The 12,146-nt window shown below is 40.9% G+C and overlaps 1 protein-coding gene across 2 annotated transcripts in view; it reads left to right on the top strand.

Moving 5' to 3' along the window:
- The window catches only part of LOC137417425 (chitin synthase chs-2-like), a 212,861-nt gene that overhangs the window by 145,481 nt on the left and 55,234 nt on the right, over window positions 1-12,146 (top strand). For both annotated transcript variants that reach the window (XM_078785804.1, XM_078785805.1), the window contains one exon: window positions 3,481-3,765. In XM_078785804.1, the coding sequence (XP_078641930.1) occupies window positions 3,481-3,765 (285 nt within the window). The remainder of the gene's footprint in view (window positions 1-3,480; window positions 3,766-12,146) is intronic.

The following is a 12,146-nucleotide window of genomic DNA, read 5'->3' as shown; positions in this document are numbered from 1 at the left end:
TCACATCAATCGGTGAAGCGGTTTTGGGGAAGGGGTGTTTTTAATATCGGCTTTCAAATTAATATGTCTGCCAAATCACGTGATATATGACATAAAAAAATGTACACTCCTCATGTGTGGGTAGGGGATCAAGTCTGTGAAGTTGTGTGTTGATCGACAAGGTTTGTTTTTCTATTTAGGATGGCTGCCAAACCAGGTGACTTAGGACGTCATCATTTTCAAACTATATGCAGCAATAGTGTTAGATTACATTTGTAAAGTTTTGCATCAATAGGGTAAGCGGTTTTTGAGATTATAATCTATACTGTATATATTAAAGCGAAATGTCCGTTTGTTTGTTTGGTTGTTCATTTCTGAACCTACTCCTCTGAGCTCCCTAGGTTAATCGGCACAAAACTTTATAGGATAACATCTTTTACCACCCTGCACCTAAATAGGGGTTTTAAAACAATTATTTTCTCACAATTCATAACTTTAAACCATCCGAGCCGCCACCTATCGCCATGATCTCCCCTGAAAGTTTCATCTCAATCACACGTGGTTGCTGAGATAAGCAAGGTTTGCCCATACAGACAACTCAAAAATATAATGCCTCATAATGCCTAAGGCTTAAAAAGGGTACAGAAATGGTTTAATGTCTCCGATAATATTTTTTACATCACATTACTATTTAATGCTAGCAAAGTATGCAACATTGCTGGCCAACGCAAAGTCGCTTCGTGATAGGAATAGTAAGAGAGGGAGGAAGGGAATGGTGGGAGGAGTAGGGGAGGGGTGGGAAGAACTCACCTTTTATAAATTACTTCTTAATTTCACGATTGAATGAATGAATGATCGTTTTAAGGCCACTTTCCCCCACTAGAGCGGGGGTTAGCCTTGCGGGCCCAATGACAATCATGGTTCCCTGTTTTGAGGCAATGTTTTTATGCCCTTCCTGATGCCAACCCTTAGGCGCCTCTTACGATGCGCAGGGATATGGTGTACCTATTCTAAATCGGGGTACACACCGGGATCATTCATCCCAGCAAGCTGGTACTCAATTTGTCGACCTCGGAAGGATGACAGGCTGAGTCAACCCCCCTGGCGTTAATTCAGCGATCGACAGGGATTCAAACTCAGGATCCTAAGATCCCAAGCCGGCACCCTAACCGCTAAGCCAACACCAGGCTCTTAATTTCACGATTATTTTTTTAACATTAAACTCAAATTTTACGGTGTAAATGTTTTTTTACACCGCACGTGAAAAGCCGAATGCCTCAACTCTTTGTTTGCCTCAAAGTCTTGTGACCCAAACCCATCTCTCTCTGTTCCCACCTTACCCAGTCGAACCCAACTGCTCCTGGACTCTGTGTCCTTCTCTCTTGACAAGGTGGAGAAGTTTTTGTCAAACCTCGACTCTGATTCTGCAACTGGACCAGACGGCATCAGCCCACGGGTCCTAAAATCCTGCTCTGCCGCTCTATCTCACCCTCTCTCTGTTCTTTTCACCCTCTGTTTTGCTCAAGGTCATCTGCCAGCATCTTGGAAATCAGCAAACATTACCGCTTTACACAAAAAATGTGCAAAAACAGATCCTTGCAACTACAGACCAATCAGCCTGCTCCCAATTATCAGCAAAGTCATGGAATCCATCATTGCTTCGGATATCAAATCCTTCCTCTTCTCCAGTGGCTTGATCTCCGATTATTTATCAATTTGGATTCAGACTAGGTCATACTACTTTGGACATGCTGCTTCTGCTGTCTCAACAATGGATGGAGGTCCTCAATGCCAAACAGGAAATTAGAGCTGTCTCCCTTGACATGTCACGTGCCTTCGATACGGTCTGGCACCCAGCTCGGCTCATCAAACTGTCCTCCTATGGTATCCATGGAAATCTCCACGCATAGCTTGCGGACATCCTCTCTAGTCGTAGTCAACGTGTGGCCCTGAATGGATTTCTCTCATCTCCCCTTCCTGTTCAGGCTGGAGTTCCCCAAGGCAGTGTTCTGGGCCCTATGCTTTTTCTGGTCTTCATCAATGATCTCTCCGACTCTCTGGAAAATCCTCTCTATCTCTTTGCTGATGACTCCACTCTCTGCCGCTCCATTCCTCATCCCTCAGATCGGCAGTCTGCAGCCTCATCACTCTCTGCAGACCTGGACAAAATCACAGACTGGTCAAACAAGTGGAACATGTCTTTCAATCCTGACAAATCTCACACTCTTACTATGTCTCTCCGAAAAGACCGACTGGACAAACCTCCCAGCTACTTTCTCAAAAATCCTCTCCAAGAAGTTCTGTCACTCAAGCTTTTGGGTCTCACTGTCTGCCATGATCTTTCCTGGGAAAACCACAATTCCAAGCTGGTCTCCAAAGCCAGTCGCCGACTGGGCATCCTCCGTCGTGCGAAGTCCTTCCTGGGCACACCTGAGCTCCTCACCACATACAAGGCTTTCATCCGCAGCTCAATGGAATACTGTTCTCCCCTCTGGGCTGGTGCTCCTGCCTCACACCTAGCTCGGCTTTACGCTGTTGAAACCAAAGCTTTCAGAATCATTGGAATCTCCCATGATGAATCTAACTCTGAGGGCCTTTCACTCACTCACCGCAGACAGGTTGGTGGTCTTTCTATCTTCTACCGACTCCTCTCCGGCCTTGCTCCCCCAGTTCTCTCTGTGCTCTCTCCCCCAAATATTCCTACAGGTCGCACAAGATCTGCCAGCAACCCTCTTATGGTAAAACTGCCAAAATCTAGGCTCCCTGCTCACCTTCACTCTTTCATTCCTCTTTTCTCCCGCCTCTGGAACAAACTCCCCACTCCCTTCAATCCACTCCTCCCTCCAGGTCTTTAAAACAGCTTTTCACCACCATCTCTTATCTTCCCCCATGCAAAACCTTGATCTTTTCTACCCCTGTTAATTCACCCCAGATCCACTTTTTTGAAATTCCAACTTCTTTCCTGGAAGTCCTTGCAGTGTCCATATGTTTTATACCTTTCCCACCTCTCCCCAAGCCCTCTCGCTCCCACAGATCTCTCAATGTCCCTGCCCTCAAATGTTGTGTTTGTGTCCTTCCCCCTCCCTCCCCATCTTGTCTACCGCTCCCCTTGTTATATGTTTTGTGTGTCGGTTTGACTTTTTGTGTGATTAATGTTAGCTCTTTCATGAGCCTCGATCTTGTATACAAAAAAAAATAAATCTGAATTTGTTTTGCTCATGATCATGCATGTAAAACTCTATTGAGAAATGATTCACCCAGTTTGTTAGAAAATCACCATCCAATTTGACTCTTCCTTTTTTGGTGCAAATCATAAAAGAGTAGCTTGCCAGTCTTTTGAAAAAATAGAAGGAAGACATCCCCACTGTGAACATTGACCACCTTGTTGTTCAAACCCATGCAGCATCGTTCAACCTTACTTGAAGAAACTAAATTCCTTTAGGCTATGAGCTACTTCACATATATTCTATCACAAAACTCCAAATTGTTTTTGTTCTTCAGGTGAAGACCGGTGGCTCTGCACACTGCTGCTGCAGCGTGGCTGGCGTGTAGAGTACTGTGCCGCATCAGATGCATTCACCAACGCACCACAGTACTTCAGTGAGTTCTACAATCAGCGCAGACGCTGGGGTCCATCAACCTTGGCCAACACCCTGGACCTACTCCAAACCAGTACACGTACCTCCCGCCGAAATGCGTCCATTTCCTCCCCTTACATTTTGTACGAGATTTTCTACACTGCAACATCCATGCTGGGACCTGCATCTGTTTGCCTCTTGATTGCTGGTAAATTCTTGCAAAAGCATCGTGAACAGTGATATTAATTTCTGAAGAAAAGTTATTCAATTCAGTATTTTAATTATTATGTCAGTGTGTGAATTTTATGTTTGAAGTTCCCCAGTGAGACGTTGAAACAAGGTGTTATTCACAAAATAGAGAAAGGATCTCATCTCACTATTTACAGATAGGTTCAATTCATAATTAACTGTATTTAGAGGCTTGTTATTGGAGATCTGATTGATAGTGATGGATTTATACTCGGCCACCATTACTGTTCCGTGGAACTGCAATCTCTAATGAAACAAATTATATAATTGAATTAAAACTCAGAGAATATACTTTTAAGATAGTGTCACATCGAGGTGTACAATTTGTAAATTCGATGGAGTTTTGAGAGGTGTTCTCCTGCCTTGGAAAGTGATTAGAAGTGGGCGTTTCAGGTGTCAAACCTTTGTCATTCCCACCAGGTAGGGTGATACAGATTAATGACATCCCTCAGATGGACATCAAACTGGGGATCCAGTCTACTAGTACTAGCATTAGTTAATGGGCTTTAAAGATCCCACGGTGTCCTTTGCGAAGACGCTGCGAGCCATCGCCAGCACCCTAAACAAATAACGAATCCCTGTCACCTTGTGTTGAACTTCAGTACAGTAGTATTGAAAAGTTGTTTCTGGGACACTACTCCACTATTATTCAATAAGGAATCCCAGAAACATTTTGTACACCGCTCCTTTCCTATGCCATCTCCAGGCGCTGCATAACGCCAGAGCCGGGCACCGAAGGGGGTCCGGCAATGACTCGCGCTGAAAGGGAGTACACAGTTTTCACTCCGGTTTCTTGTTTTCTTGTTTGTTACTTGCAAAATCAAAGATTTCGGTTGTGTTTGTGGTTCTGTCTGTCTGTTTGTTTGTCTGTCTGTTTGTCTGTTTGTCTGTTTGTTTGTCACCGGCCTACAGGTCACAATTTTCAACCAATCTTCACGAAACTTCACCAAATGGTAGAGTTGGTCAAATTCAAGAAGCCTATTGTTTTGGGGTCAATAGGTCAAAAGGTCAACAGAAGCCAAAGGTCACCAACTTTGCCAAATTTCTAAAATCCTCAATTTTCATCCAATTGACTTGAAATTTGAAGAGGACTTGCATATCTGGTCACTGAATTCAACCACCAAGTATTTTTGAGGTCAGCAAAGGCCAAAAGGTCAACATAGGCCAAAAGGTCAACATAGGCCAAATTTCTAAAATCCTCAATTTTCATCCAATTGACTTGAAATTTGAAGAGGACTTGCATATCTGGTCACTGAATTCAACCACCAAGTATATTTGAGGTCAACATAGGCCAAAAGGTCAACATGGGCCACATTTCTAAAAGCCTCTTATCTTAAAATCCTAAAATCTTAAAATCCTCTACCCTCTTATGGTTAAACTGCCAAAATCAAGACTCTGCTCACCTTCACTCCTTCAATCCTCTTTTCTCCCGCCTCTGGAACAAACTCCCTCACTCTCTTCAATCCCACTCCTCCCTCCATGTCTTTAAAACGGCTGTTCACCACCATCTCTTATCTTCCCCAATCCAAAACCTTGATCTTTTCTACCCCCGCTAATTTCACCCCAAATCTACTTTTTTGAGGTGACTTTTGACTTCTTTCCTGGAAGTCCTTGGTGTCCTTGCGTTTTATACCTATCCTGCCTCCCCCCAGGCCCTCTCCCTCCCACACATCTCCCGATGTCCCTGCTCTCAAATGTTGTGTTTGTGTGCTTCCTCCCCTCCTCTCCCCATCTTGTCGACCGCTCCCCTTTTTATATACTTTGCTTGTTTGTTTGATTTGTTTGTTTGATAAATGTTAGCTCTTTCACGAGCCTCGACTCTGTATACAAAAAAAAAAAAAAAAAAATCCTCAATTTTCATCTGATTGACTTGAAATTTGAAGAGGACTTGCATATCTGGTCACTGAATTCAACCACGTATTATATTTTAGGTAAACACAGGCCAAAAGGTCAACATAGGCCAAATTTTTTAAATCACCAATTTTCATTTGATTGACTTGAACTTCTTAGAGGATTTATATATATGGTCACTGAATTCAACCACCATCTATTTTTGAGGTCAACATAGGCCAAATTTTTAATATCCTCAATTTTCATCCGATTGACTTGACAATTGAACAGCATTTGCACATCGAGTCACTAAATAGGGAAACTAACTAGTTTTGAGGTCAAGAGGTCAAAGGTCAACTCAAGGTCAACCTTCCAAAATCATCATTTTTCATCTGAAAAATCGTCAATTTTCATCCTGTTGACCCGAGCTTGATCAAGATTGTAAATTTTAATCTTCATGAAATGGACAATTTACTGTATCAATGGAAAACTTTGGGGGGGGGGGGGGGGGGATTTTGCAAGTATCGTGCTACGCATGACGTCTTCTTGTTTGTTTGTTGGTCGGGTGATATCTCAGCCATCCTTTGAGCTACAAAACTGAAATTTCGGCACAAAAGTTTGCAAGAAATTTGGCAAAAACGCTATTTTTTCTTTTTTGATTAATCAATTAATTGATTAGTTATTAAATTATTATCGATTAATTAAGTACTTATATATTTCCTTTCTCATCTGGGAAATATCACAGGCACCTTTTGAGCTAGGAAGCTGATATTTGGACATGACAATGACCAAGTGATTTGGCTGTAAAGGCCAAATCAAAGTTTTGATTGATTGATTAATCGATTAATTATTTAATTGTTTGATTAATGACTTGATTAATAAAAAAAATTAAAGTTGTAGATTCTGATGAAACTGTGGCGGTTTAGGTATTCTATTAACCAAATGATTAATTATTTAATTATTTAATGATTATTATTTATTTATTTTCGTTATTAATCATTTATCTATTTTCTTTCTCATCTGGGCAATATCTCAGGCACCTTTTGAGGTAGGAAGCTAATATTTGGACACGACAGTGACCAAGTGATGTGGCTATGAAGGATATTTTTGATTTATTGATTAATCAATTAATCGATTAATTATTTAATATTTTCGATTAATGACTTATTTAATTAATTTTCAAAAAGTTACAGCTTCGGATGAAACACTGGTGGTTTAGGTATGCTATTAGCCAATTGATTAAGAAAATATTTTATGATCATTATTTGTTGATTTGAATTATGCAATTAATCAATCAATTATTGTACACCTCTCCCACCCAATTCAGTCTCTATGAACTGCACGGCGGTATTGCCGGGCGCCTAAAGGGCAGTGCCACACTGGAGGATATTTATTTATTTGGCATGGGGTGGTGTACTTTAATTGTACCTGCACTTGTTTTTCTTTTATTTTTTTTACTACGAAAGGTGGTTTTGAAAAGTTTTTTTCATCAAAATGTAGCACCGAGCAATATAGTCTTAATGAGAATGGGATTAAGCATAGGATCATTTCACTATGTAATCATATAATCAGGACATAATCATACATTCTCAATCAACCTTATAACTCCATAATAATATAGTCCCAATCAATAATTATATGTCAAGATAGCCATACCATCTACATAACCAGAAAATTGACAATGTACAGCATAACCACATTTGTAAAATATAATGTTTCTTTCCAAGCTAAACACACACACAAATTAATCCCACAAATCGAGTGGATACTTTGAATGGGCAAATCATCTGATTCACAAATCTAATAAAAACCAGACCTCCATCATTGGTGATCTAAGATATTTTTAAACACAAAAAGAACAATCAAAAATGTAAATTTAGTCTCGTTAAAAACGAATACAAGAAAAACAGGAAAGAGCAATCGGAGATTGCAGAGCTTCAGCAGGACGTGTTTTTAGTGGTTTTTAAAGGCTTTTGTGTTAAAATAAATATAGCGGCCGGACCACGTGACCGATGACCTCATCATCATTTTTTTTCCTCCACCAATTTATTTGTAGATGATGCTCAAGAAATTTCATCCTCATTGGATGAAGTTTTGTACCTGTCGAATTATGACATCATAATAGAGGCACCTATGACATCATCATTAACATTTGTTATTCCACATGGAGAGTTCTTTACAATGAGCCATGTCTCAATTTTTTCTATGCAGCGCTTTTGGAGATATAGCTGTGCAATTATTTCGGTTTTTCCAAGATGCCGCCCATACCACGTGACCTATGATGTCATAATTATCATTAAAAATTCTACAGGAGGAGGTTCACCTATGGTGAAAATTTCCTGTCAATCCGACCAACGGTTGCAGAGAAAATCATATTTATTCTGTGCGGACAAACAAATAGACAAACAAACAGACTCAAATGCAATGCCCTATCCTCTGGCGAGGGTAACTAGAGAGTTAATATAATATGTTCATCGAATACGTTACCCCATAGAATATGAATACTTCAATTTTCATAAAATATTGATTTTAATAGATCATTTAAAAAAATCCAGAAGTTTAGCGCTGCTGAAGCAGTCTAATACACCTCCATTATACACCACCTTATTTACCATGTCCAAGTACTGCAAAACTGAAGGTTCTTGGAAGTGATAAGAAGGTGATTTGTGTTCTACAGTGTTGAAGTAGTAATTCAATTTAAATGATATAAAGATTGATATAAAGCCCTGGTGTTGGGCTAGCGGCTAGGGTGCCGGCTTAGGATCCTAGGATCCTGGGTTCGAATCCCGGTCGATCGCTGAATTAACGCCAGGGGGGTTGACTCAGCCTGTCATCCTTCCGAGGTCGGCTAATTGAGTAGCAGTTCACTGGTAATTCCCTGTTTGTCGTTAAGGCGGCAAAAAGGGTTGGCGTCAGGAAGGGCATCCGGCCGCCGTAAAACATTGCTTCAAAAAGGGGACCAAAAAAAAACAACAACCACGGTTCCCGAAAAAGGCCAACCCCCGCTTTGCGGGGAAAAATGGCCTCTAAATGTGGTTATTTTTTTAAAATAAAGATTGTAAAATTCAATTTAAAATAAAATAAATATTGTAAAATTCAATTAAAATAAAATAAAAATCGTAAAAGTCATATAATTAAATTAATTTTGGAATTTACCGCCGTTTTACCGCCTTTGCCACACTGTCGATTACACCACCCTATCTAACACATTATATTAGTTATTCCTTCCTGTTGTTTGTGTTCTTTATGACGTCCCTAAAAACAGTAAGTTTCCTGTTTGGGCTGATTTACAACTTTGTTTGACTGCTGGGCAGGCAGATAGTAAAAAATTATCTCAAGTCTCCTTCCTGATCAAATTCCTGATCGGAACAAATTCAGAGACGAAACATTGTTAAACGGCAGGTTTGCTTTCTGATTCATTTTCCGATTTGTGTTCAAAATATAACATTAAATTTGAAAATGAAATTGTTTCTTGATCATAAACTGACATTTGTAGGCGGACATGAACTAAAGGCTTAACCCCGTTTTCACTTTGCATGCGCGAGGTAAAAATGGCAAAGGGATGAAAATATTGAGACTTGTGATAAATAGCTCCTCCATGAGCCTTGACTTCATATTTAAAAAAATTACAGCCCAATGCCTCGCTCTTTATGCAAACCAATATTTGCAGTTCAAAACGCGAGTAAAACAACCCAATTATAAAATTCACTTTCGAGATAAAGCCGATATTAAATAAAGCAAATAAAACTAGAACGCCACTCAGCGCGCATACTCCCGCCGTGGGTCAAGTTGGAATAGTACGATTTCACAAAAGTTTGAGGGAGTAGTTCAGTGACAACACAAGACAAGACAACACAAGACAGACATTGCAGTCACAGCCTCACAGCCACAAAACACGAAATTAAAAACACCTCACAGCCACAAAACACGAAATTAAAAACACCACATTTCAAATCTGGCCTCCAAAGCCAGTCGCCGACTGGGCATCCTCCGTCGTGCGAAGTCCTTCCTTGGCACACCTGAGCTCCTCACCACATACAAGGCTTTCATCTGCAGCTCAATGGAATACTGCTCTCCCCTCTGGGCTGGTGCTCCTGCCTCACACCTAGCTCGGCTTCACGCTGTTGAAACCAAAGCATTCAGAATCATTGGAATCTCCCGCGATGAAGATAACTCCAAGGCCCTCTCACTCACTCACCGCAGGCAGGTTGGTGGTCTTTCCGTCTTCTACCGACTCCTCTCTGGCCTTGCCCCCCCAGCTCTCTCTGGGCTCTGTCCCGCAAATATTCCTACAGGTCGCACAAGATCTGCCTGCAACCCTCTTATGGTTAAACTGCCAAAATCAAGACTCTCTGTTCACCTTCACTCCTTCATTCCTCTTTTCTCCCGCCTCTGGAACAAACTCCCTCACTCTCTTCAATCCCACTCCACCCTCCAGGTCTTTAAAACAGCTGTTCACCACCATCTCTTATCCTCCCCCATCCAAAACCTTGATCTTTTCTATCCCCGCTAATTTCACCCCAATTCCACTTTTTTGAAATATCAACTTTCCTGGAAGTCCGTGGTGTCCTTGTGTTTTATACTTCTCCCACCCCCCCCCCCCTTCCCACGCCTCTTCCCCCCAAGCCCTCTCCCTCCCACACATCTCCCTGCTCTCAAATGTTGTGTGCTCTCAAGTGTTTGTGTGCTTCCCCTTCTCTCCCAATCTTGTCTTCCGCTCCCTCTTTTTATATACTTTGTCTGTCTGGTTGATTTGTTTGTGAAGTAAATGTCAGCTCTTTCACGAGCCTCGATTCAGTATACAACAAAAAAACACAAAAAAAAAACCTCACAGCCACGAAATTAAAAACACTTCACAGCCACAAAACACTAAATTAAAAACACCTCACGCATGGTGTTGGCTTTGTGGTTAGGGTGCCGGCTTGGGATCCTAGGATCCTGGGTTCGAATCCCGGTCGATCGCTGAATTAATGCCAGGGGGATTGACTCAGCCTGTCATCCTTCCGAGGTCGGAAAATTGAGTACCAGCTTGCTGGGATGAATGATCCCGGTGTGCACCCCGGTTTAGAATAGGTACACTGTATCCCTGCGCATCGTAAGAGCGTGACCAAGGGTTGGCGGCAGGAAGGGCATCCGGCCATTAAAACATTGCCGCAAACAGGGAACCATGATTGTCATGGGGCCCGCAAGGCTAACCCCCGCTCTAGCGGGGATAAATGGCCTTAAAACGAACATTCATTCATTCATTCATTCACAGCCACAAAACACAAAATTAAAAACACTTCACAGCCACGAAACACGAAATTAAAAACACCTCACAGCCACAAAACACGAAATTAAAAACACCTCACAGCCACAAAATAAAAAAAACACCTCAAAGCCACGTGATTTAAAAACACCTCACCACCACGTCATTTACACCTCACCACCACATAATTCAAAATACCTCACCACCACGTGATTCAAAACCACCACCACGTTATTAAAAACACTTCACAACCACGGAAATAAAAGTTTCAGGGAGTAGTTCAGTGCCAACAGACACTGCCCAGATATGTAGATATATAGATAAATAAACCTGAAAATCCCAGAACCAGAATTATTTATTTGGTCTGGGAGCCCATGTGAGGCTTCTTCTTCTTCAGCCTCTCACAACCCTGGGTGAATATGCGATCTTTTAAAAAAAAGGTTGGAATTTTGCCAAATCTGTTTTATTCGTTTGTTAATATACCTCAGCCATTGACAAATGTGGAACTAAGTCTTTATAAGTTCATCAAATACTGACACAGCGAATGACATTCGCTGAGCTAAATGTTGATATCTCTTCTGAGGTAAAAAAAAACAAAACAAAAAAAAACAGTTTTAAAGGATTATACGTATCAAACGATACATTTTATGAAACGGGGAAACGTAATACACACTTTGGTGGTTTTAAAATGACAGAATATGTCTTTATTAGAAAAAAAAAGAATGAACATTGAAGACGACGCTGCTAAAAAAATACACCGCTCTAACGCATAACCACGAGTTTAAACTACATTTACAACAAATATGAAAACTATTTTCATATCACAATGTTAAATATATAATATATAGAAGATAATGTTAAAAAAAAATAAGCCCTATCTTCCAATGGTAAAAAAATCCTTCAAAAAATTCCTGGATCCGGAATAATATCCTGAGCTTCACCAAAAACTAATCAAATCTTCCTTATCCCAAGGGCAATCATCCCACCAACTTTCATCCAAATCCGTTCAGAACTTTTCCAGATATCTTGTTCACAAACGCGAACACACACATGGACACGAGTGAATGCATTACTCCCTGGCGGGAGTAATGATGTTTTCCCCTTTCATAAAACGTACTGTGAGACTTGCACCAAATCTTTTTTTCTTCTTCTTCTTTTTTCAAGCACATATGAGATAGGTTCTCTTGCAAGAAACTTCAACACCATTATTCCCATCAAGCCTGCACAATGGTTGACAACCTATTGTTGTTGTCCATGCTCTA

The sequence above is a fragment of the Myxine glutinosa genome, chromosome 10 (assembly GCF_964187855.1).
Source record: "Myxine glutinosa chromosome 10, kmMyxGlut1.1, whole genome shotgun sequence".
NCBI classification, from domain to species: domain Eukaryota; kingdom Metazoa; phylum Chordata; class Myxini; order Myxiniformes; family Myxinidae; genus Myxine; species Myxine glutinosa.
Note: the sequence above shows the minus strand (reverse complement) of the source record. Positions and strands in the feature narration are given on the sequence as shown.